This window comes from Topomyia yanbarensis, chromosome 3, assembly GCF_030247195.1.
Source record: "Topomyia yanbarensis strain Yona2022 chromosome 3, ASM3024719v1, whole genome shotgun sequence".
In the NCBI taxonomy this organism is placed as follows: Eukaryota; Metazoa; Arthropoda; class Insecta; order Diptera; family Culicidae; genus Topomyia; species Topomyia yanbarensis.
Genome location: NC_080672.1, coordinates 333943636 through 333971526, shown reverse-complemented (window position 1 = coordinate 333971526; position 27891 = coordinate 333943636). Strand labels below are relative to the sequence as shown.

Here is a 27891-nt window from a genome sequence, read left to right as displayed (position 1 = left end):
TCGCATCACCCAATCGTAACGTGTTTTTTGTACTGCTCCCGAAGTGCGTAATGAGCTAGAGATATAGCATCGAATCCATTAAAAAATTCTTCCACGAAAAGAGTTCAAAATTAGTTTTCAAAAGAAGCCAATTGCCACTGTCACAGAAACAGCCGCTCGTATAAAATACCACTTCGCTTGCTATCAATATCACATGCTGTTAAACTGACAGTATTACAGCATTCGATTGACGGTCCATTGCGAAGACTGATGAATGTATTTTTTCCTTATTCCATGCTACATACTCTTCACTCACACTGAAATTGATCAGCACTGTTCTCAGGTTACTCGCCGTTTTCTTGCCTTGAATAGTGTTCATCGTTGCACCGGGACGGCCACCGTCCAAGTTCCAGTTTGCTCCACGTTATACCGACCACATCCTACTCTGCTGGCTCAATCGGTTTATCGGCCCAATTAGGCTTAATTAAGCTGAAAAAAGAGCGCCAGTGTTGCCGCGAACGGTATCAAATGTGTCGAACAAAATTGCTATGCTCTTATCATTTCGGTTTGCGATCGCAACAGTTACACAAGTGCGTTAGACGCGGATTAACCGGTTTAAAGTATACAAGTAAAGAGTGATCATTCTGAAAGCCGAATTAAGTGTACTATCGAACGATAAAAGATGAGGAGCAGTGATTTCAAGTTAAAAACTTTAAGTTTGACATAGTTAAAAGTGTATCGAAGGCATTCCTTCAGCGAAATTAAAGTTGCGTACATTTGCAAAAATCTCGAACGTACTCGGTTACGGATCAGCATACAGAATTGTACGATCCAGTGCGATAATGCTTATGAACGTATAGACAGAATGAACACATTCTTCGATTCATTCGTTATCGCCGGTTTGGTCGATTGTTGATTGAAAGAGTGGAAAGGAAAAGAAACGTTCCAACAGAATTTGTCTCTCCGACAGAAAATTTGTGAATCAACGACAAGCGAAATAATTCTCGAGCTTCAAGAGTAGGTTAATTTGATTAGATTTCGTGCATATTTAAGGGGTGATCTAACTAGAAGGAAATACTGGTGTTTGAAATACGTGTACTTTTGACTGATATATTTGCAGAACTTCTGTTCCATCAGGAAATTCATTTGATTTTTTTTTTCTTTTCTACAATAATATATTTGATAAAAAAAATTGTAAAACCATGATAGGTTTATATTCATAGTGATGTACAAAGTTATAATGAAGGTTTCTAAAGAAGCTTAATGCGAAAAAATAGTAATTTCTACTGCTCTCTATTTCCACCTAATGAACACAGTGACCAGTTTAAGCAGATTATACTACGCTACTACGCTGTATTTCGTAAATCGTAATTGAAGTGATTTGACTTATTCCCAGCGAACAAACAATAGCACCCTAATTCTAATCGACGAAGTATGTTATCTGCTTGAGATCGTCAAGTGAAATAGGTTCCCATTCCAGAACAAACGATTAAAGTGATTGAAAAGACTACCCTCGGCATTTTCGCCTATCAATATGATCCGAGACGCTTACTACTGTTGACAATTGTGGTGACCAAGTGCCGTGTGTGAGTAAGTACTGAATACCACAGTAAATCTGAGAGGTGTTAAGACATGACCAGTGGAAGACCGTCCCAGTTAGCGGCTATGCAAATGGACGCAATTACCGTATACCATGCTGTACAAGATCAGAGCAGACGTGGAAGTGCAAGATCGGAGACAGGGTTCGAGTTTCGAAATATGGTACATGACGACTTTGAGGAATTGTTCAAGACCATGCCGCTGACCAGAGATACAACGTGCGGGTTTTGGTTTTTGAAGGGAAAATGTCTCCAGATGTAAGTTTACCGGCTTTATAATGTTTTTAATAAATAGAGTAATTCTGTCAATTTCAACTAGAGATGGGCAAACTGATTCAGTTTCGAGAGCGAATCCTGTCCAATTCACTTACAGAAAAGAATCATTCAGTATCTCATTTAGGAGGACTGAAGATATGTCTGTTCTATCTTGATTTGGAGCAGATTTTTGATTCCATATACAGGTAGGACTCGATTATCCGGGGATTTCAAAAAAATCTCACCCCGAATAATCGAATCAAACTTTTTTGTGTGTTATTTTATGAATTTAAGCTATATTCGCGAAGAAATTGGATATAAAATAGTCAGGTCAAATTTTCCTATTATAAAAAAGAGTAAGCTGGGGGTTGTCTGTTTCTTGGCTTCAGTTTAATTTACGTTGTAGTGTCACATATAAAAGCTAACGTTTCTTTTAACCCTTATTCTAGTTAGAAAAGGGCGCATTGTGCATTCAAAAAGAGGTCTTTGTCCTTGTCTTTGTAGCATCATTTAGTTGACCAATGTCGTACCGAATTGTCAGGCCATCACTTTGCAAACTCTCCCACTCATATTTGTCACTAGCGATAGACTACAGAAAGTTACGTGGATGATGGGTTCCCGGCGGCCTCAGCGAGAAGTACTGCTGGTGCCCTCGTTACATAGCCTAACATCCATTTTTACTTGAGCTACTCAAAAATTGAAATGACCTCCAGTAACTGCCGGGTCTCTTATCAGAATCTTGTTAACCATCTCAACCATTTTTCTACTGCATATGGGGTTCCAAAGCTATTTTTCCTTGGAACTGTTGCCATGAAACACGAATAACCTGGTTTAATAAAGATAGATGCTTCTTTCGCAGTGCTAGAAGCTGCTCAATATTTACCTTCTGATCAAGTCCAATTTCACGAAAAAAAAGGTAGTTGAAGGCAAATAAGAAAGTTCTACCAGTTTTCAATAATATTTACGGATTTAGGTTGCAAAAATATTCCAAAATTTCTTTTTCACCATTAACAGAAACTATCCCTGGCAGAACTGTTTCAGCGGAAGCCAATCAGATTAATAGAAATAACTTCTTTTCTACTAATAATATTTATAACTGTTAGTGCTTAAATGAAAGATATTTGTCCCGGTTATTAGCCTTACTTGTCGTTGTAAACATACGTTGTGAAAACCAAAAGTTTAAAAACGTGGTTATTTATCAACAACATTGACATGAATGGGTTAAAGATGCCATTGGAATTCTGAGCAGGAATGAGTAGTTGAAGGAGATAATGGGAGAAGAGCAATATTCCCATTCCCATTCCCATTCCCATTCCTATTCCCATTCCCATTCCCATTCCCATTCCCATTCCCATTCCCATTCCCATTCCCATTTCCATTCCCATTCCCATTCCCATTCCCATTCCCATTCCCATTCCCATTCCCATTCCCATTCTCATTCTCATTCCCATTCCCATTCCCATTCCCATTCCCATTCCCATTCCCATTCCCATTCCCATTCCCATTCCCATTCCCATTCCCATTCCCATTCCCATTCCCATTCCCATTCCCATTCCCATTCCCATTCCCATTCCCATTCCCATTCCCATTCCCATTCCCATTCCCATTCCCATTCCCATTCCCATTCCCATTCCCATTCCCATTCCCATTCCCATTCCCATTCCCATTCCCATTCCCATTCCCATTCCCATTCCCATTCCCATTCCCATTCCCATTCCCATTCCCATTCCCATTCCCATTCCCATTCCCATTCCCATTCCCATTCCCATTCCCATTCCCATTCCCATTCCCATTCCCATTCCCATTCCCATTCCCATTCCCATTCCCATTCCCATTCCCATTCCCATTCCCATTCCCATTCCCATTCCCATTCCCATTCCCATTCCCATTCCCATTCCCATTCCCATTCCCATTCCCATTCCCATTCCCATTCCCATTCCCATTCCCATTCCCATTCCCATTCCCATTCCCATTCCCATTCCCATTCCCATTCCCATTCCCATTCCCATTCCCATTCCCATTCCCATTCCCATTCCCATTCCCATTCCCATTCCCATTCCCATTCCCATTCCCATTCCCATTCCCATTCCCATTCCCATTCCCATTCCCATTCCCATTCCCATTCCCATTCCCATTCCCATTCCCATTCCCATTCCCATTCCCATTCCCATTCCCATTCCCATTCCCATTCCCATTCCCATTCCCATTCCCATTCCCATTCCCATTCCCATTCCCATTCCCATTCCCATTCCCATTCCCATTCCCATTCCCATTCCCATCCCATTCCCATTCCCATTCCCATTCCCATTCCCATTCCCATTCCCATTCCCATTCCCATTCCCATTCCCATTCCCATTCCATTCCCATTCCCATTCCCATTCCCATTCCATTCCCATTCCCATTCCCATTCCCATTCCCATTCCCATTCCCATTCCCATTCCCATTCCCATTCCCATTCCCATTCCCATTCCCATTCCCATTCCCATTCCCATTCCCATTCCCATTCCCATTCCCATTCCCATTCCCATTCCCATTCCCATTCCCATTCCCATTCCCATTCCCATTCCCATTCCCATTCCCATTCCCATTCCCATTCCCATTCCCATTCCCATTCCCATTCCCATTCCCATTCCCATTCCCATTCCCATTCCCATTCCCATTCCCATTCCCATTCCCATTCCCATTCCCATTCCCATTCCCATTCCCATTCCCATTCCCATTCCCATTCCCATTCCCATTCCCATTCCCATTCCCATTCCCATTCCCATTCCCATTCCCATTCCCATTCCCATTCCCATTCCCATTCCCATTCCCATTCCCATTCCCATTCCCATTCCCATTCCCATTCCCATTCCATTCCCATTCCCATTCCCATTCCCATTCCCATTCCCATTCCCATTCCCATTCCCATTCCCATTCCCATTCCCATTCCCATTCCCATTCCCATTCCCATTCCCATTCCCATTCCCATTCCCATTCCCATTCCCATTCCCATTCCCATTCCCATTCCCATTCCCATTCCCATTCCCATTCCCATTCCCATTCCCATTCCCATTCCCATTGCCATTGCCATTGCCATTCCCATTCCCATTCCCATTCCCATTCCCATTCCCATTCCCATTCCCATTCCCATTCCCATTCCCATTCCCATTCCCATTCCCATTCCCATTCCCATTCCCATTCCCATTCCCATTCCCATTCCCATTCCCATTCCCATTCCCATTCCCATTCCCATTCCCATTCCCATTCCATTCCCATTCCCATTCCCATTCCCATTCCCATTCCCATTCCCATTCCCATTCCCATTCCCATTCCCATTCCCATTCCCATTCCCATTCCCATTCCCATTCCCATTCCCATTCCCATTCCCATTCCCATTCCCATTCCCATTCCCATTCCCATTCCCATTCCCATTCCCATTCCCATTCCCATTCCCATTCCCATTCCCATTCCCATTCCCATTCCCATTCCCATTCCCATTCCCATTCCCATTCCCATTCCCATTCCCATTCCCATTCCCATTCCCATTCCCATTCCCATTCCATTCCCATTCCCATTCCCATTCCCATTCCCATTCCCATTCCCATTCCCATTCCCATTCCCATTCCCATTCCCATTCCCATTCCCATTCCCATTCCCATTCCCATTCCCATTCCCATTCCATTCCCATTCCCATTCCATTCCCATTCCCATTCCCATTCCCATTCCCATTCCCATTCCCATTCCCATTCCCATTCCCATTCCCATTCCCATTCCCATTCCCATTCCCATTCCCATTCCCATTCCCATTCCCATTCCCATTCCCATTCCCATTCCCATTCCCATTCCCATGCCCATGCCCATTCCCATTCCCATTCCCATTCCCATTCCCATTCCCATTCCATTCCCATTCCCATTCCCATTCCCATTCCCATTCCCATTCCCATTCCCATTCCCATTCCCATTCCCATTCCCATTCCCATTCCCATGCCCATTCCCATTCCCATTCCCATTCCCATTCCCATTCCCATTCCCATTCCCATTCCATTCCCATTCCCATTCCCATTCCCATTCCCATTCCCATTCCCATTCCCATTCCCATTCCCATTCCCATTCCCATTCCCATTCCCATTCCCATTCCCATTCCCATTCCCATTCCCATTCCCATTCCCATTCCCATTCCCATTCCCATTCCCATTCCCATTCCCATTCCCATTCCCATTCCCATTCCCATTCCCATTCCCATTCCCATTCCCATTCCCATTCCCATTCCCATTCCCATTCCCATTCCCATTCCCATTCCCATTCCCATTCCCATTCCCATTCCCATTCCCATTCCCATTCCCATTCCCATTCCCATTCCCATTCCCATTCCCATTCCCATTCCCATTCCCATTCCCATTCCCATTCCCATTCCCATTCCCATTCCCATTCCCATTCCCATGCCCATTCCCATTCCCATTCCCATTCCCATTCCCATTCCCATTCCCATTCCCATTCCCATTCCCATTCCCATTCCCATTCCCATTCCCATTCCTATTCCCATTCTGTAGCCAGCCCTGGTCGATCCCTAGCAAGCGTGCAGCTTATGCGCCACTTCCCGTAGGAAGACTACACGCCAAGATTTGTTTGCCAGGATGAGACTCTTCTTAGGGCGAGTCCCTGAAGAAAATTCACCTAAAGAAATTATTCAGGATCGAACCAGACAGGCTTATCAAAAGTCAGCCTCCAAAAGTCGGGTAGACGACCCTATTATCAGTCAGTAGCAATCATCAAGAACCTATTTACCCTCAGAGAATACGCGGTAAGAAATTCCCCATACCTAACTTATCATCACTGGAACTGCAGCCACACACTACCAGGTGGCACAAACATGCAGAAAGCGAAGCTTTCACCACTAATCAAATTCCGCCAAGCGGAAGACAGCGAAACAAAACGAGAGCTACACCGAACGAAGTGACGTAAACATACTAGAACGAGACTAAACTTACGGGAGTACTACATGAATACAACATCTGACTACGTTTACACTAAATAGCATTTATTTCACGGTACGGAACGAAAAGATTTATTTCTATTTCATGTTGTATTTTTCTAACTTTTAATTTTCTAGGCCTATCTTCTGATTGTGTGCGTGTACTCTCTCCCTACTGTGCTCATTGACCATACTGTGCTTTTCTCCATCAATCCTCAAACTTTCGGTGACGTCACCTCACGGCTCCAGCGTATCAACGGCAATCGCTTTGCACCCGGGTGGCTAATTAGTCAAAGGGTTGTGTGTGGCGTTCTTGAATGGCGAAACTAAATGTAATGGCCGACACACAACCTATTTCATGGACGCGTCCCTAACTATCGCCGTCCGTGGACGACTTCTCGAGCGTTTTGCGCTCTGGCGGCTTAAATCACTGTGGCGTCCTCCCTGGACGCCACCCTTCCCACTTATCTAGCAAGAACGATACGACTCACCCAATCTGCTGCTGTTGGTTTCTGCTGCTGTCGATCGTTCTGCTGCGATGACGGGCGATTCGATGACGGGCGATTACATGACGGGCGATTACATCGATCGCCGCGCCGGTTTCTGACCAGCGGTTATTTGTTGCTGCTGATGCTTTAATCGGCCGGAAAAGTTGCGATGGTTTTCCGGTGGCTGAAGGAAACGGTTTGTCGATGGACCGTTCTTCCTTCCGGCGGCGTATCGGTGTCGGGTTCAACTTCGTCCTGCGTTTGGACCTGCGCGCGTGTGATTTTGTCCTCTCTCCTTCCTCTCGTTCGTAGAATCTGTGCGAAATGAAAAGTGCCGTGTGGCTTTCTGCTATTTCTTCTGCACACACTTTCCTACGCACGCAATATCTACTCAATTGCAACTTGACCTGAGTTTGGACAAACTAAAACCGGACAAATCACGCGAGCTTCCAAAACGTTTGGCGGACTGGGACGAAATCGACTAGCAGCGTTAATCCTCAGATTAGGGAAGGTAATTTCGTACGTACTTACAGGAAGCGCGTATTTTCCCGCAAATTTCTTCGGACAAGTTCGGAAATCAACGACCCTACTAGCTGTTTTATTCTGTCAGCTAACCTTTGGCTCTATCTGTCCCTTTCCATCATGCATTCCAAGCGAAGGATCGTCATGGTTTTCGTCTTCAGGAGAATCTCAACAGGCAATTTAATTTCTTCCCCTCGCGGAGAGGAGTATTTGCTAGGTTGTGGCGCAAGAGTCGATCAACGGTAGGTTGTCTAACTCTTGGCGCAAACAAATCAGACTGGTTCTACAAAATTTGAAAAATATTGCTGAATATGACATGACCGCTACATAACACCAGGCTTGTTTTACGAAAATTTGGTATTAGGATTAATACCAAATTTTCGTAAGGGACAATTTTACGAAAATAACTAAGACTAACAATAGAAAAACTACAACTACTATTTACAAAATGTTATGTACAACTAATCCTAGGTTCGCCTTGAATACAGAAATACTGATGGATTTGACATTTCCCCTGCTGCGCTCCGGTAGTTCAGATATATAACATTCAAAGACTGCAACAAATCCCCAAATACTGGCATTGATACCAAAATGTTGAAATTTTAGATCAAGCCGAAACCCCAACACTACAACATACATTGAGTTTCTTACGACTCTCAATGCAACATAATTCCCAATGTAACTTCATGAATACTACAAGAAACAGGCTTATTGAGTTCCAGAACTACTCCAATGCTTACGTTGGAAATGTATCCCTTCACTCAATTTACCGCACAGTTTTGTCTTTTGAAAGCACCTCAGAGCTCTTCCCTGAATAAACACTTTCTACTAGACAAAACGCAGAACTGAACTTCATAATTTCCTTTGCAGTGACTCGAACGCCGAAATAGTTCAGCTAGTGAGAAATCTGCACATAATTCCCCCGAAAATATCCCCCGAAAATCCCCCGAAAATATCCCCCGAAAATCCCCCGAAAATATCCCCCAAAAATCCCCCGAAAATATCTCCCTAAACAATCATTTTGTTTATGTATTAACGCCGGATGTATTCCGACAATACGAACACATACCCTAAATGACCACATATCCCATAAATCCATCTTACGTTACATTTCCTACGTCGAAAAAAACTTTCGACAAAATAGAAATGCAACGAAAATGAAAAAGTACCCAACCCTATTAAAGCTCTCATAAACTCACGCATACACTGAACTACCAACCCGCAACGATGAGAAACGTCAAACTAAAAAATATAAGTGATGTGTTGTGCTGTGACGGAATTGTACATTATCCAGGTAAATCATCAAATAATAACATTAAATGGCTCAAAAACGTACCGAAAAGCGTTTCCGAAAAGCGGATTACGTATTGGAAGGTGAGTAAACTAATTTTTGTTGTTTTTCTTGTATTTTCAGACTGAAACGGACCAACCAACAACAACAAAAACAAACCTCATTCGGATGAGAGGTAGGGATGTGTCCGTTCGGCACTGGACGGTTTTGGACGGACGGATTATTGACAATTGAAGCGGACTATAATGATGGTAAGTTTAAATGCAATGACTAAAGATGTTATTTGGATAATTCCAGATTCGAATGATGTCGCATGCAGCTGGACTGGAAGTAAATATGGACTTCGGCATGATACCGGAACGATTTGGCGGGACAAACGCCGGACGGACTGCTGCCTTGGTGACTCGGAATTGCCTCAAACGGCCTATTTGAAGACAGCTATAACGGATGCCGAGAAGGGAAGTTGACTTCCAGTTAAAGGTAAGTGTGTGAGCAAATTTTAATGTTTTCTTTTTCATTTTAGGAACAATCGGACAGCGGAACCTAAGATGACGATCATCCCCGAGGGGTGACCCAAACCCAAAGAACCGAAAATTCTAACATAAACTCCCACATTAAACATTAACCCACTAAATCCCAAATTTTTTTGCTAAATATTGTGATAAATAAATAAACACATAAATAAATAACAAAGAAAATAAATAACAATTAACACATAACATGAATATGAGCAAATATACGATAATTTTAAGTACTAACATAGATATAAGGAAACATTGTGAACTACAAACTAACATTACTTATATCCGAAAATTAGTATTTACAAAATTTTATACATTGGGTGATCGTGCAAAGGCACAATCCCCTTTCCTCATCCTTGCCCATGTCTCGTATAGGTAGTTAACAAGGTATGTGTATCCCGATGCAATACAACCTGTGTTTTTTTCAAACATGGTTAAATTTCCAGGAACACTGCCGATTTCTTTAAATTGCAACGCTATTCAGCTAAAGCAATTTGTTATTGACAGCTCGATTAACTCGGGTTTGCTCAACATCGTCTGTAGGACTTCTGAGTCTTATTTTACGATCAACGTTTAAGATTCCCCCGTCTTAAACTCACGCTTTGTTGCTTCTCGCGGACTTTTCGCGGTACTCCTCATCAACGCACTGGTGGCTCCGAGTTCTTGTTTTTTTTTAGCTCATCGTCCTGATGAAATCAAGGACTCGCTCTGTCTTCTGGTCGAGGGGAACTTGTTCGTTCAGTAACAAATGCTTTATACTCAGAGTGCTGCAACTCAAGGAGATCTAAAATGACCATAATCCAACACGTTCGCAAAGTTCTTCTTGAGCTAGAACGAAGATCTTAGCAACAAGGATGCCCCCAGTAAATGAAAGTTGTTGTGGGGGTGCACTGTCTGAAGGGCAATGCTAACTTTACGAACTGCGGTACAGTATTTTCTGCAACCAGAGCAAAAGCATCATGGTGCGTTGTCTCAATCAGTAAATACTGAGAGGTACATAGCTTGACTTTTATTCGATCAACCAGTGATCGATGTTAAAGCTGAACTTGAAAGGGTAAGTTTCTTGAGAAACTTGCAGTTGAAAATTCCCAGTCTCTTCCCCTTCAAGTCCTCAAGGTCATAACAGTGGGTTCCTACTACCCTTTTCACTACGGCTGGCACATACTTGGGGGCCAGCTTTGCAGAAAATCCCTTGCCTTTGTCCGATTGTTCCGTGTTTTTCTTCAGCACCTTCTCACCCACAGAGTAAGTTGGACAATTGGCATTGGAGCGAAGATTATAGTAGGACGAGTGTTTGCTGTACGCCGCTTTCAAGTTCTCCCGAACCTCTTCGAGCATTTTCTCCCTTTCCTCGTTCTTCAGCTGACCATCGTTGGTCGTTTGCGAATCCCTCAGATAGCGATATTCCCTACCGTCGGAAACCATATTCCGGCCGAACATAACGCAGTACGGAGTGTAGCGAGATGCGTCGTGGACTGAGTTGCGCACGGCATTGGCTATCTGCTGTAAATTATTGGCCCATTCTTTGTGGTCCTTCCGGATTGAGGCTCGTATTGCTGTCGTGATTACACGGTTGACTCGTTCCGTATCGTTTACCTGAGCATGGTAGTTCGGGGTTCTCCAGTGCGTCACGTTATACTTCGCTAGCAGACTTTGGAACATCGCTGAAGTAAACTGTGTCCCATTGTCCGACAGGATCACTTCCGGAACACCGAACAGCAGGAAGATGATGTTTTCCACAAATTGTACCAACGTTTCCGCGGTCGCTTGCCTAAAAGGCTGCACCAGCACAAACTTGCTGAAGAGATCAGTTACGACGAGGAGACATGTACTTCGGCCTTTGCCGGAAGCTGGAAGTGGACCGACATAGTCCATAGCCAAGAACTGCCAGGGATACTGAGCCAACTTCTTCTGCTCTGCCATCGGCGCGGTCGTATTCTGGTTTGTCGCTTTACTAGTTTGGCATGCAAGGCACGCCTGACATTGCCTTTTCACTTCGCTGCTCATTCGTGGCCAGAAATAGCGCTCCTTCACCGCTGCTAGTGTCTTCTCCGGACCGAGATGAGCTCGATCGTGAATTTCCTGGACGATTTCCTTCCGCTCTACCTTCGACGGGTATCTCTTCCACTGGAATCGTGCATCTTCCACTTTTTTGTCCCCTTTGACGTACTTCAAGATCAGTCCATCTATCACCCTGAAATCCGGGAAACTCGCTGGGTCTTTCTGGATCTTCGCCGCTAATTCCTGATGCTCGACATCGGCGGTCAGAGTAAATATCGTCTCCACTGACCTCGACAAGCAATCAGCCAGTATATTATTCTTTCCCTTCCGGTATTCCAGTTCGATATCGTAGGACTGAATCTTCAAAGCCCACCTTAGCAACTTCGAATTGCCCGATTCCACCCCGATCGTGAACAACCACAGCAAACTACGTGCGTCGGTGACCACCTTGAAGCGAGAACCCTCAACGTAGTGGCGGAAATGCTCAATTGCTAGCAACACACCCAAGCATTCTTTCTCTACGCTGGCGTACTTCCGTTGCGTGCTACTCAGCTTCTTGCTGAAGTATGCGATCACTCTCGGCTGATCATCAACGTGCTGTATCAGTGCTGCACCAACCGCGTTATCCGACGCATCAGATTCGATCGTGAACGGTTTTTCGAAGTCTGGATTCCCCAGAATCGGTGCCGACACCAAAGCTGCTTTTAGCTCTCCAAACGCTATCTCTGCTGCTTCCGTCCACACAAACTTAGCTTTCGATTTTTTTAGCAGGTCGGATATCGGAGCTACGATGCGACTGTAGTCACGTATGAAGCGCTGGTAAAACCCTTATCTCTAATAAATGTTCCCACACAACGATAACACCACAAGAATATTCCTTATAAACCCCAAAAATATTTCTGTATCCTCAAAAAAATTCCTCCAAAATAATATGCCTGATGATATTGCTCCAAAAAATAAACGGACTCCAAAATACGCTACATTACCTTAAATACTACATAAATTACAACATGAACCTAGAATAACTATGTACATAAGAAAAGAAATAAATAACCGAAACAATCATAATTTCAACAATATTCTCCAAATATACTTCAAGAATTCCGAAAAAATCCTGCAGTTGGGCGCCAATTTTGTAGCCAGCCCTGGTCGATCCCTAGCAAGCGTGCAGCTTATGCGCCACTTCCCGTAGGAAGACTGCACGCCAAGATTTGTTTGCCCGGATGAGACTCTTCTTAGGGCGAGTCCCTGAAGAAAATTCACCTAAAGAAATTATTCAGGATCGAACCAGACAGGCTTATCAAAAGTCAGCCTCCAAAAGTCGGGTAGACGACCCTATTATCAGTCAGTAGCAATCATCAAGAACCTATTTACCCTCAGAGAATACGCGGTAAGAAATTCCCCATACCTAACTTATCATCACTGGAACTGCAGCCACACACTACCAGGTGGCACAAACATGCAGAAAGCGAAGCTTTCACCACTAATCAAATTCCGCCAAGCGGAAGACAGCGAAACAAAACGAGAGCTACACCGAACGAAGTGACGTAAACATACTAGAACGAGACTAAACTTACGGGAGTACTACATGAATACAACATCTGACTACGTTTACACTAAATAGCATTTATTTCACGGTACGGAACGAAAAGATTTATTTCTATTTCATGTTGTATTTTTCTAACTTTTAATTTTCTAGGCCTATCTTCTGATTGTGTGCGTGTACTCTCTCCCTACTGTGCTCATTGACCATACTGTGCTTTTCTCCATCAATCCTCAAACTTTCGGTGACGTCACCTCACGGCTCCAGCGTATCAACGGCAATCGCTTTGCACCCGGGTGGCTAATTAGTCAAAGGGTTGTGTGTGGCGTTCTTGAATGGCGAAACTAAATGTAATGGCCGACACACAACCTATTTCATGGACGCGTCCCTAACTATCGCCGTCCGTGGACGACTTCTCGAGCGTTTTGCGCTCTGGCGGCTTAAATCACTGTGGCGTCCTCCCTGGACGCCACCCTTCCCACTTATCTAGCAAGAACGATACGACTCACCCAATCTGCTGCTGTTGGTTTCTGCTGCTGTCGATCGTTCTGCTGCGATGACGGGCGATTCGATGACGGGCGATTACATGACGGGCGATTACATCGATCGCCGCGCCGGTTTCTGACCAGCGGTTATTTGTTGCTGCTGATGCTTTAATCGGCCGGAAAAGTTGCGATGGTTTTCCGGTGGCTGAAGGAAACGGTTTGTCGATGGACCGTTCTTCCTTCCGGCGGCGTATCGGTGTCGGGTTCAACTTCGTCCTGCGTTTGGACCTGCGCGCGTGTGATTTTGTCCTCTCTCCTTCCTCTCGTTCGTAGAATCTGTGCGAAATGAAAAGTGCCGTGTGGCTTTCTGCTATTTCTTCTGCACACACTTTCCTACGCACGCAATATCTACTCAATTGCAACTTGACCTGAGTTTGGACAAACTAAAACCGGACAAATCACGCGAGCTTCCAAAACGTTTGGCGGACTGGGACGAAATCGACTAGCAGCGTTAATCCTCAGATTAGGGAAGGTAATTTCGTACGTACTTACAGGAAGCGCGTATTTTCCCGCAAATTTCTTCGGACAAGTTCGGAAATCAACGACCCTACTAGCTGTTTTATTCTGTCAGCTAACCTTTGGCTCTATCTGTCCCTTTCCATCATGCATTCCAAGCGAAGGATCGTCATGGTTTTCGTCTTCAGGAGAATCTCAACAGGCAATTTAATTTCTTCCCCTCGCGGAGAGGAGTATTTGCTAGGGTGTTGCGCAAGAGTCGATCAACGGTAGGTTGTCTAACTCTTGGCGCAAACAAATCAGACTGGTTCTACAAAATTTGAAAAATATTGCTGAATATGACATGACCGCTACAATTCCCATTCCCATTCCCATTCCCATTCCCATTCCCATTCCCATTCCCATTCCCATTCCCATTCCCATTCCCATTCCCATTCCCATTCCCATTCCCATTCCCATTCCCATTCCCATTCCCATTCCCATTCCCATTCCCATTCCCATTCCCATTCCCATTCCCATTCCCATTCCCATTCCCATTCCCATTCCCATTCCCATTCCCATTCCCATTCCCATTCCCATTCCCATTCCCATTCCCATTCCCATTCCCATTCCCATTCCCATTCCCATTCCCATTCCCATTCCCATTCCCATTCCCATTCCCATTCCCATTCCCATTCCCATTCCCATTCCCATTCCCATTCCCATTCCCATTCCCATTCCCATTCCCATTCCCATTCCCATTCCCATTCCCATTCCCATTCCCATTCCCATTCCCATTCCCATTCCCATTCCCATTCCCATTCCCATTCCCATTCCCATTCCCATTCCCATTCCCATTCCCATTCCCATTCCCATTCCCATTCCCATTCCCATTCCCATTCCCATTCCCATTCCCATTCCCATTCCCATTCCCATTCCCATTCCCATTCCCATTCCCATTCCCATTCCCATTCCCATTCCCATTCCCATTCCCATTCCCATTCCCATTCCCATTCCCATTCCCATTCCCATTCCCATTCCCATTCCCATTCCCATTCCCATTCCCATTCCCATTCCCATTCCCATTCCCATTCCCATTCCCATTCCCATTCCCATTCCCATTCCCATTCCCATTCCCATTCCCATTCCCATTCCCATTCCCATTCCCATTCCCATTCCCATTCCCATTCCCATTCCCATTCCCAGTCCCATTCCCATTCCCATTCCCATTCCCATTCCCATTCCCATTCCCATTCCCATTCCCATTCCCATTCCCATTCCCATTCCCATTCCCATTCCCATTCCCATTCCCATTCCCATTACTAGTTATCTTTGACATGTCACCCTTTTTAGTAAATATACTTTATAAAGTCCTTAGCACCTAAAGAGCGGCTATAATAGAGTGACAGGAAAAAGTGACCCCTATCGGCCCACCCCTGAGTCGATTCCTAGCCCCATCAGAAGAACTTGCACCAAATTTGAAGCAAATCGGACAAGTCTAGCTACCGGACCAACGAGCCTGAAGTTTGCATGGGATTTTTCGACAATTTACATGGAGAAAACCCACTAGTGCGCATTTTCGCCGCCATGTGGCACTGTATGCATCATATGTTTTATCACTGTAAGTGAAAATAGGAACGATAATTTAATCGTCTACAACTTTGTCGAAGACTGCTAGTCAATCCGGCTTTTTTAAAAGAAGTTATTAAACTTTTAACGAAGTGATGTCTGAGTCAGTTTTGCATGGGGCTTAACAGCACATGGTTGTGTATCAGTACTCGATTAGCACGAACTAAACATTTTTGTGAAATAATCGTTAGGTTTAGCTCAATAGTATGTTCAGAATAATTATAGTAAATAACACGAGTTATGTTTTGGTTAGAAAATTTTGGTTCCAACTGTGACCGCATAGAGGGCGCCAACACTAACTTTGCAACGGAAAGAGATAGAAATTAGGTGTCTTCCACAAAGTTGTAGAACAGGTATTTTGCAATAATTCTTTCGAACATCTCGATTATCTATCTTTTTTCTATGAAAAGTTAGTGTCGGCGCCCTCTATACGGTCATAGGTGGAACTAAAATTTTCTAACCAAAACACTACTGTTATTATGTACAATAATTCTTCTGAACATACTATTTAGATAAACCTAACGATTATATCACAAAAATCGAGTACTGGTACACAACCATCCACTGCTAGGCCCCATGTAAATTTGGTGCAAGTACTCCTGGTGGGATTAGGATTCGACTAAGGGGTGCGCCGGGAATTTTCAAAAATTAATGTTCTGGGCAGTCTGGGCTGTAAGCTATAACATTGATACGTATATTGGGTAACCAACCTAATTTGGACCCCTACATATTTTGGACCCTGTTAATGTACTTGACATTTGTATTTGTAGATAAAGAAATGTTATTTTCGAGTTATGTCAATGCATGAAACATCCATTGACAGTTTTCTTCCAAGAATAGTAATTTTGGAGCAGACTCGTGCATGAATTGCATGAAAAAAACATATGTGCACAACGAAATATTATTGACGTTTACTTCATTTTACTTCCTCTAGGGGTCCAAAATTGGTTGGTTAGCCTATAAATCTTGTTTTCCTTAAAGCTTGACCGATTGCATACACTTTTTTTTCAAAGCATTTTTCGCTATCTCGTAAAAATAAATTACAGAAAAGTGCTACGAAGCAACATGTGTCCCTGGCGAACATACACGAAGACTGAGAAAAGTCATATTTTGTGAGTTATATTGGAGTTTCATGGCAGCCACGAAAATGATATATGCCCTTTTCGTAGAATTACTAGGGCTGAAAAACTGCTTGGAGGTCCGATTTGGCCAGCGTTCCAAATTGGTCCATGTCTCCACTATTTAGGATAAGTAGTCCGAAGACACTCTGGACGTGAACTCATTCGTTTCAATGTGAACAATTAAACACTATTTACTATTACAACTATTTTTACAAACATGCCGAATTAAAGGGTGTCACGATCAAAAACTGGTTAAACAAGAATGCGTGTATATCGGTCAAATCTTTTATTAAAAAATCAAACCATGTGTTTTTGCCTTTCTCAATAGAAAGGTATTGCAATTGCTCTGAAAACCGACTTTTTAACGGAGGCCCGGAGGGCCGAGTGACATATACCATTCGATTCAGTTCGTCGAGTTCGGCAAATGTCTGTGTGTGTATGTATGTGTGTATGTATGTATGTGTGTGTATGTGCGTATGTGTGTGTGTATATGACCAAAAATGTCTCTCATTTTTCTCAGAGATGGATGAACCGATTTTGACAAACTTAGTCTCAAATGAAAGGTGCAACGTTCCCATAGGCTGCTATTGAATTTCTAATGGATCCGACTTCCGGTTCCGGAATTACAGGGTGATGAGTACGAACACGCAGAAAATGTCGATTTTAATAAATTCTGCAATGATTGTATAAAGGTGAAAATTTTTCCAAAATATGACCACAACTGCTTCGATTTGTAGTATTAGGTCACTAACATCCATTCAAAGTCTATTTGGCCACATTGGCCACCATCATCGGTTCCGGAAGCCCCGGCGGAAGTATCTAAATTCAGAATAACAGTCACATCGGTTTCTCGGAGATGGCTAGACCGATTCGACTAAACTTGGCCTCAAATGAAAGGTATTGCGTCCCCGTAAATGGCTATTTAATTTCATCCCGATCCGACTTCCGGTTCCGGAGTTACAGGTTGTGGCGTGCGATCACATAGCAAATTGTGATTCAAACCGATACTCCGATGAAAGCAAAAAAGGTAAAAATTTCGCTAAAATGTCTCTCAAACAACTTAAATTTGCTGTTGTAGGTCACCGACGGCCAACCAAACTTTCGTTGACTACATTGACCACCATAGACGGTTCCGGAAGTGCCCGGGAAAAGCGGCCATCTTTCAAAATTTACGAACTCACATCAGTTTCCCGAAAATGGTTGGGCCGATTTTCACAAACTTAGTCCCAAATGATAGCTATAATATCCCCACAGATGTCTATAAAATTTCGTACGGATCGCTTATATGGGTCCGGAAATATAGACTAAATCGTCCGGTCACATATGAAATTCCCATATAAGTCGGAACTCTAATTTTTTTTCAAAGGGGGGACCCCATTAAATTTCAGAAATCGAATTCGTATTTTTGATGCCAAACATCTTTAAAATGCATGAAACGTCGAGATTTTATGTTATCTCGAAAAAATTTTTTTTATAAAAATCGACTTTTTGGGACTTTGCCGATTTCGCACCTTTTTGCCTTTCTCATATAAAGAAAGGCTATGCAATCACTGTAAAAATCGACTTTTTAACGGAGGCCCGGAGGGCCGAGTGTCATACACCATTCGATTCAGTTCGTCGAGATCGGCAAATGTCTGTGTGTGTATGTATGTGTGTGTGTGTGTATGTGTGTGTGTCATTTAAACTCACACAATTTTCTCAGAGATGGCTGAACCGATTTTCGCAAACTTAGTTTCATATGAAAGGTATAACGCTCCCATAAGCTGCTATTGAATTTTTAGTTGATCCGACTTCCGGTTCCGGAGTTACGGGTTGAAGAGTGCGATCACACAGCAAATTCCCATATAAACTGGTACCACCATGATGTTCAAATGATGTAAAACATTAAAATTGATGTAACATTACTCTAGTTTGCGGGTCTGGATCACTAATGATCAATCAAAGCAGCTTTGACCACATTGGCCACCTATGACAGTTCATGACGCCCCCGGGGAACCCGCCTTCCTAAGCTTATATCACACCCATTCCCAAACGAATTCTCTACCGATTTTTACAAACTTGATTTCAAATGAAAGATACAGTAATACCATTGATTGCTGCTGAATTTCATTCTGTTCTGACTCTTGCTTCCGGAGTTACAGGGGTGTTAGTAAGGATACACTGGAATTTCCCATATAAATCGGTACAATCGTAATACCTCAGAGGCTAAAAACTATTGAAATGGTCACCAAATTACTTCTAATCGCAGATCTAGATCACTGATTGCCAATCAAACATTCTTTGAATATATTGTCCACTATCGACGATTCCGGAAGTCCGGAACTCCGGGCATATTCCACAAATAAAGTCACATCGGTTCTTCGGTGATGACTGAACCGATTTTCTCAAACCAAGTCTCAAATGGAAGGCAAAATATGCAGCTGAGTATTGCATCAGAGCCCCTCCACCCCCCCCCCCGCCTTTCCCTTACATCTCCCTCCTTCATCACTACCGTCCCCTTGGACCACCCTCACGCCCGCATTTCCTTCATCCACCCCGTATACCAAAATAAGATGAAGGATTTCTGACGCATCCTCCACTCCCACTCTACTAACCCCCCATTCCCTCCACTTTTAAACCCATTCCACCAACATTTCAAAATATAATCACATGAAGATAACATTGAACGCATGCTGATTAAGCTAATTAAATACTATTCTTTTGCCTTTCTCATATAGAAAGGTTACGCAATTGCTCCAAAAACCGATTTTCTAACCGAGGCCCGGAGTGCCGAGTCTCATATAACATTCGACTCAGTTCGCAGAATCGAGATCGAGATCGCAAAATATCTGTGTGTATGTATGTGTGTATGTATGTATGTATGTATGTATGTATGTATATATGTATGTATGTATGTATGTATGTATGTATGTATGTATGTATGTATGTGTGTATGTGCGGATTTGTTAACAAAATGCCCACATCGGTTTTTTGGAGATGGCTGAACCGATTTTTACAAACTAAGATTCAAATGAAAGGTATACTATACATAGGTTGCTATTGAATTTGATTTTCAACCGACATCTTGTCCCGGATTACGAGTTGAAGAGTATGGTTACAAAACAAAATTTGTTGATTTATCCACATCGGTTTCTCGGAATTTTCTGAACCGATTTTGACAAACTTGATTTTAAATGGAAGGTCCATCAGCTGCTGTTGAATTTTGTGTGGATCCGAGTTCTGGTTCCTGAATTACAGGGTGATACGTACGATCACGCAGCAAATCTCGATTCTAACGAATTCTGCGATGAATGTAAAAAGGTGAAATTTTTGCCTTTCTCAATAGAAAGGTATTGCAATTGCTCCGAAAACCGACTTTTTAACGGAGGCCCGGAGGGCCGAGTGACATATACCATTCGATTCAGTTCGTCGAGTTCGGCAAATGTCTGTGTGTATGTATGTATGTGTGTATGTATGTATGTGTGTGTATGTGCGTATGCGTGTGTGTATGTGACCAAAAATGTCACTCATTTTTCTCAGAGATGGCTGAACCGATTTTGACAAACTTAGTCTCAAATAAAAGGTGCAACGTTCCCATAGGCTGTTATTGAATTTCTAATGGATCCGACTTCCGGTTCCGGAATTACAGGGTGATGAGTACGAACACGCAGAAAATGTCGATTTTAATAAATTCTGCAATGAATGCATAGAGGTGAAATTTTTTCGAAATTATGACCACAACTGCTTCGATTTGTAGTATTAGGTCACTAACATCCATTCAAAGTCTATTTGGCTACATTGGCCACCACCATCGGTTCCGGAAGCCCCGGCGGAAGTATCTAAATTCAGAATAACAGTCACATCGGTTTCTCGGAGATGGCTAGACCGATTCGACTAAACTTGGCCTCAAATGAAAGGTATTGCGTCCCCGTAAATGGCTATTTAATTTCATCCCGATCCGACTTCCGGTTCCGGAGCAATAGGTTGTGGCGTGCGATCACATAGCAAATTGTGATTCAAACCGATACTCCGATGAAAGCAAAAAAGGTAAAAATTTCGCTAAAATGTCTCTCAAACAACTTAAATTTGCTGTTCTAGGTCACCGACGGCCAACCAAACTTTCGTTCACTACATTGACCACCATAGACGGTTCCGGAAGTGCCCGGGAAAAGCGGCCATCTTTCGAAATTTACGAACTCACATCAGTTTCCCGGAAATGGTTGGGCCGATTTTCACAAACTTAGTCCCAAATGATAGCTATAATATCCCCAAAGATGTTTATAAAATTTCGTACGGATCGCTTATATGGGGCCGGAAATATAGACTAAATCGTCCGGTCACATATGAAATTCCCATATAAGCCGGAGCTCAAATTTTTTTTCAAAGGGGGGACCCCATGAAATTTCAGAAATCGAATTCGTATTTTTGATGCCAAACATCTTTAAAATGCATGAAATGTCGAGATTTTATGTTATCCCGAAAAATTTTTTTTTTGTAAAAAACGACTTTTTGGGACTTTGCCGTTTTCGCATCTTTTTTCAGTTCAATATTACCGTGGCTGTTTTTTCTTCTTCAAAATTTTAGAACTCGAATAATGATTTATTTTCCTGTAAATAGTTGTCATGTGATGTACAATAATAAAATGTAATATATGCATTTAAAAGCTTTTAATGAATATAAACAACGCACACATTCTCGTGATTCATGATTGAGAAAGGCACAATTGCACCGCTAGGTGGATTAAAATAGGTTTTTACAAGATCATTTTACACAGAATAAAGAATAAATATTCACTCAAGCTTCCTTTTTAGCGAATGCGCATTGCCGGACCTTTCGTTTGACTCCTTCCACCAAATTTTGAACAGCCTGCTTGGTCATTTTTCCCAATATTTTTCTGTTAGGCGGAACTCTGGCATGTTGGGAGGGTTGATGTCCTTGAGCTCCACTTGGACGTTATTCGCGGCATACCATTCCATGGCTTTTTACCGTAATGAAAAGAGGCCGAATCCGACCAAAACAGAGCGGAACAGTTCTGTTGCTTGAGGAAATACAACGGACGCTTTTCCAGGTACTGCTGCACATAAATTCTCTGGTTGATGGTCTCGGTTGTTATGTAAATGTCGCTCTTTAAGCCACAGGAACAGACGGCCTGCCAAACGAGAGATATTTTTACGAATTTCGACAGCTCAATTTGTTTGAAAATTTCTGCCATCGCTCTCTTCTTCTAGTCGACGTATAATATTCCTGTGTTACTATGTTTCAATTGCCGCAAGGTTCTTCTGTATCGATTTTGTTGGCTATTTTCGGCAAATTTAAGAGTAAGAGAAACGAAAGCAATGAAATTGAAAGACGGATAGGTATTCTAGAGCAAATCAGTTATAAACTTAGAACGGAAAATAGGACTAGGCAGGCTCATATGGACATGATCGAAAGGAAATGTGAAGAATCCTTTGCCTTCTGCTGAGTAGGAGTTGGGCGTTGCACCCAAGTCTACCGCATGGTAATTATTAGAACGTAACTCATCATCATAGCGTCGGCGGTAAAATATGATGATGAGTTATGTTCTATCAATGACTATGTGGTAGACTTGGGTGCAACGCCCAACTCCTACTCAGCAGAAGGCAAAGGATTCTTCACATTTCCTTTCGATCATGTCCATATGAGCCTGCCTAGTCCTATTTTTCCGTTCTACGTTTATAACTGATTCACTCTAGAATACCTATCCGTCTTTCAATTTCATTGTTTTCGTTTCTCTTAGCCTCTTTGCCGAAAATAGTCAACAAAATCGATACAATAAGATGTCTGTATATGATTTGCATGTTTTCATTATGTTCTTTTTTAATTTTTTATCAGTCTAATAATAATGCGCAACACTTATCCATTTCCATCAGGTTCGCTAACAAAAAAGCTTTCGTCTTCTTGACCGGAGTTATCGGATGTCTAGTTACCGGATCCTATTCCTATTTTAGCGGCACAATAAGCACCATCGAGAAAAGATTCAAAATTCCCAGCCGGAACACCGGAATCATCTCCGTCGGCAATGACATCAGTTCTCTGTTCCTGTCAGCTCTGTTGAGCTACTACGCTGGAAAAGGTCACCGACCGAGGTGGATAGCGTTCAGTCTGCTCACCATTGTTCTTTTCTGCTGGTTGAACGCACTCCCCCATCTGATCTACGGACCGGGTGAAGGAGCGCTTTCTTTGACTACCGACTATGATGGTAGTTTTGGCGAAAACCGAACTGAGGTTAGAAAAGCGCAAGTACTTTGCCGTCTCAAAGGTAACCAGGGTACCGAATGCGAAACCGAGGAGGCTAATTTTGCTCCGCAAGTGATCCTGTTTATCGCCCAACTTATCTCCGGTGTCGGAAGCACGATGCACTATACTCTAGGTGTTTCCTACATGGATGACAACATAAAAAAATCGAAATCTCCAGCACTTGTGAGTAAGTGTCAATGTTGTTCGTTTGCTTGTGATATGATGTAAGATTTTTTTAAGGTATTTCATTTTTCATGAGGATGCTCGGACCAGCTATGGGATACACGCTGGCGTCTTACTGCTTGGAGCTGTACATTTCCCCGACAATGACTCCAACGATCACGAAAGAGGATCCCCGATGGTTAGGTGCCTGGTGGATCGGATGGTTAATTTTGGGATTCGCAATGGCACTATTTGCCTTACTCATTGGGTTATTCCCAAAACAGCTCCCAAGAGTTGCTGTACGAAAAAGAATAACAGCTGAAAAACTAAAACTAGGAATGAAACTCATTGAGTCGGAAAAGGAAGTTGTACAACCGACATCTTTCGCTGATATGATCCACACGTTCAAGCGTTTGGCGAAGAACAAAATCCTCATGCTGAATAATTTTGCAGCAGTTTTCTATTTCTTTGGTTTCATGCCATATTGGGTGTTCACTCCGAAGTATATTGAGACGCAGTACAAAGAATCCGCATCTACATCTAACTTTGTAACAGGAACAGTGGCATTAGCGTTTTCCGCTGTTGGAATTCTAGTATCCGGTGTAGTGATTACTAGATACAGGCCACGAGCGCGTTACCTGGCGGCATGGAATGTACTAGTTGGAGCTCTATCCGTGATGGGAATGGTAATTTACGCCTTTCTGGGATGCAGTGCTAGCGAGAGTTCTGTTATCATTAACCTGCCATCCACGTAAGTAGCTGCTCCTAGATCCATAGCAGTTTTGACTAATACGTGATATTTCTCACAGAACTGATCTAACTCCTACCTGCAACTCAGCCTGTCAGTGTGATTTTGTACAATACTCACCGATTTGTGGAGAAGACGGGAATACGTATATCACCGCGTGTCATGCTGGGTGCAAACAGCAGCATCGAATCGGAGACATCACGGTGAGTATTTACATATTAGACGATCAACCTGTGTTCCAGTAAGTGTTGCGCATTTTACCTTGTCAATATGTCTTTCTTGATTTCATGATTACATTCCGGAATCAATAGCGACTGGCTCAAATGGCACGTTCCCCATGCTGGTCGGTGATTTGTGTCTTGCCGTGATTGGTCTTTTCATCGTTTTGCTGCTGAGAAGGATTGGGGAAGTGGAAAGGTTGGCGATAAGAAAAATAACGACACAGGGAACATAGACAATATAACAACAACCCCGAGGGGATATAGAGATAGCAGAACGACAATACCCCCCAATAGATATTGACATCCAAATACGGCTGAAACCGATTTAGGTTTATAATCTTTCCCCGTAACTTTTTGGAAGCCATAGTTCAGTTCATAACTCTTTTTCGCCAGATATTCCTAAGACTGGTCGTCGATACTGAAAAATACTGTATTTTTATCTGTAATCAACTTGCTTCTCAAAACTTCCCAGCAAACTCTACAGCTCTTTACCATGCTACTTGGTTTAGGAATAATATCCTTGAGTTTCAGCTCCCTGTACATAGGTTCATCTATGTATGGAGATACATAGATACTACAGGCCATTTACGTATCAAATGATATGCAGTTCCATTATCGGATTCACAAAAATCACACGAATAATACTCAGCACGCTGAATAATAGCCATGTGATAATTGAGTTTGCAATGTCCCGTCAGTGCTCTGACTAGAGTATTGCGATTGTGCTTGGAAAAAGATTGCAAATTTTTTGATTTTTGAACTTATATCCGACAGAAAAGTCTTTGTTTGAACGCAAGTTTGCTAGTTACAACAATGGTTGGCATGATCGGATGCAGCCCAAGAGCGAATCTTCTTCTTTTTCCAATTTATCGACAGTGGTAGAACTGGTTCTGGACCAACCAAGTCAGTCGCAGCGCCCGCTTTAACTAATTCGTCCGCCTATTTATTTCCTGTAACACCGGACATATCGAATACCCAAAGAAATTAAAATGCTAAGTGCTTCAATTTGAGTTCGACATGCGATTACTAATTCCGATTTCGAATCTGCCGAACTAAGTGCTTTCAGGACAGCCTGACTGTCAGAGTAAAAATATATTGGGAACCGCTAGATGCGCCAACGACATAATTGTGTATATGTATGTCTTGTTTTGCAATTGTTAGTATAGCAATTCTCAGTCGAGAAATAATTGTTAAGAAATTATTGATGCAATAATATTTCATTCTTGTCATCAATATTTCAGCAATACGACGATTGCGCTTGTATATTCGCCAGAGATATCTTCCCACGCCAACCCGTTCCTGAGATGATACAGTCAACTAACAGTAGCATAAACCATCCGTTCTCGCCCGCATTCACGAACACAGTAAGTGTCAAAGCATTAGAACTTCGTCGTCAGCTGGAAACAACGATCTCTTACCTTTTTCAGCAGACGGGTGGCGGTAAAGCCATTTCCGGTCCATGTCCTCTGAACTGCAAGCGGGAATTCGTTACCTTCTTGGCGGTAATGTGTTTCCTGAAGTTTATCGGCGCGTCAGGGCTGACCAGCAACTTGCTGGTGTCGGTGCGATGCGTCCAAGTGGAGGACAAAACCGTATCGATCGGTCTCGGAATGTTCATGCTGAGTCTGATGGCACTCATACCGAGTCCGATCTTTTTTGGACACGTCCTGGATGCGACTTGTCTAGTGTGGGGTAAAACGTGCTCGGGTCAGGGCAACTGCTGGCTGTATGATGGAGAGTCTTTGAGGTAAGATTTTATGTAGAATAGTTACGAATATTCTAATGTGTAACTTTCTTGTTGTAAACAGGTACCTTTTGAATTTCACTGCGGCAGCGTTTGTTCTACTGGGGACACTGTTGGACAGTGGTGTTTGGTTTTACGTGAAAGATCTGAAGATATTCAATGAGGAGACAAAGGACTCAAAAGATAGTAATAATTTTTCTAACACGAACGTTACTAAGTGAGCGTTCTATGCGTAATGTTTTGTTCTATAATTTGTTAAAAAAGCGACAATATACAAAAATACACATTAATTATGAATCTTTTCAGTGTTCAGATAAATTGTTGCAAAAATACATAATTCTTTTTAGATCGAAAGAAATCTTCAGCTGTTTCTTTTTCTGTGGACCGTGGTACAAACGATATTGTGCTTAGTGACCTGTCGGTTACTTCAATTATTCCTGTTGCCCCTCCACCCAAGTTCTGGTTATATTTGTCCGACTTTCATCCAATTATCACTGATAATAAGGTTCATAAAATTCTCTTGCACTGTTTGAACGTTGAAGTGACAACAGACATCGTGAAATTGCTTCCAAAGGGGAAGGACACTACAAATCTGTCCTACGTATCGTTCAAAATTGACCCAGTACTGAAACAGCAAGCTCTTAATCCTTCTACTTGGTCGGAAGGCCTACTGTTTCGGGGAATTTATTGACATGTCAAAAAAATCTATTCGCGGACCTGAGCAGAACCGACGACTTCCTACAGAGAATTTAGAAAGCCCAATTGTAACAAATTAGCTAATGAAAAATTGCTGTACACGAAACACCATCGAGCACCGAACTACTTTCTCAGTCTACATGCCATCATTTAGTCCAAGCATAACTTCACCGTCATTGCCGAGACCGCTTCGACAAATTCACGCTGTACCACCATCACCGGGACGCCCGTTATACAGTACTCCGGAACCCCTCGAGTGCTCCGACGCAGTCGTTCTACCAGCCAGCGGCCAGCTCAGTCGTCTCAGCCCTGCGTTCGGAGGTCGTGAGGGGGTCTTCCGAACTCCCTTCTCAGGTGAGTATTTTGCTGTTTATGACGATCCGCTTCCTGAAAACCTTTCGGTTTCTAGCTTGCCATCGAGTACATTACGTTCGGATAATATGCCGGGACACCTGTATGGCGTTGACGCACAGTGATCACCTTCCATACAAAAGTCGGACAAAACCTCAAAAGTGGCCCGAATTTGATGAAAACTTCACATTAGGGTAATTTTGTGACGATGAATTCATATTTGATGTTTATTTTTTTGTTTTTTGAATCCTCAAAATTTTGGCACTTAGGGTGGTTCGAAAATTCAACATTTACGAATATAAAGTGCACTATTTCCGAGAATTCATTTTCAAAAAATTAGGCGCGGTGAATTTTTTAGCAGAATACACATTTTTCAATTGTTGATAATGATAAGACACATCTATAAATTATATTGCGAACCCTTGGTAGTCAAAGGCTACCATGCGTCTCCTTCAGACGTATCATGAAAAATCACCTTTTTTCATACCTCGGGGCAGAAAGGGGCAAAACAAGATATCAATTTGCGGAAAGACGCTAATTTTCAAGTATAATGAACAACAAGCGATCTTTTCGAACCGTTTCAAAAAAAAGTACAGCCACTTTGAACATTATAACTTTAAACTATTGTTCGATTTATTATTTGTTTTTCATGTCTGAGCGAGAAGAAAGGCTTGTATCGACTAAATCGAATGGCAGTTATAAATCCAACGAATAACCTTTCAAATGAAATCAGTTTGACCCCAATCGGAATCTTAACTAAAAAGATATGTTCATTTGAATAACTTAGGTTTGAAAAGAGTTTTCCTCAGAATTCATCATCTATTTCACCTTTGAAGTTCTGTAAAAAACT

General features: G+C 42.7%; 1 protein-coding gene across 15 annotated transcripts; it reads left to right on the top strand.

Moving 5' to 3' along the window:
• Positions 1 to 358: 358 nt before the first annotated feature.
• On the top strand, positions 359 to 26263 carry LOC131690071 (solute carrier organic anion transporter family member 74D-like). Of its 15 annotated transcripts, none has more exons than XM_058975565.1 (9): positions 560 to 607; positions 950 to 996; positions 1460 to 1835; positions 22753 to 23306; positions 23360 to 24032; positions 24091 to 24232; positions 25492 to 25614; positions 25678 to 25997; positions 26059 to 26262. In XM_058975565.1, the coding sequence occupies exons 3-9, from the start codon at positions 1612 to 1614 to the stop codon at positions 26213 to 26215; spliced, it is 2193 nt and encodes a 730-aa protein (XP_058831548.1). In that variant the 5' UTR covers positions 560 to 607; positions 950 to 996; positions 1460 to 1611; the 3' UTR covers positions 26216 to 26262. The 15 variants fall into 15 exon arrangements, with proteins under 15 accessions (XP_058831539.1, XP_058831549.1, XP_058831544.1 ...); XM_058975557.1 differs by having other exon boundaries at positions 568 to 607; positions 1296 to 1835; XM_058975556.1 differs by lacking the exon at positions 950 to 996 and having other exon boundaries at positions 359 to 607; positions 1296 to 1835.
• The last annotated feature ends 1628 nt before the right edge of the window (positions 26264 to 27891 follow it).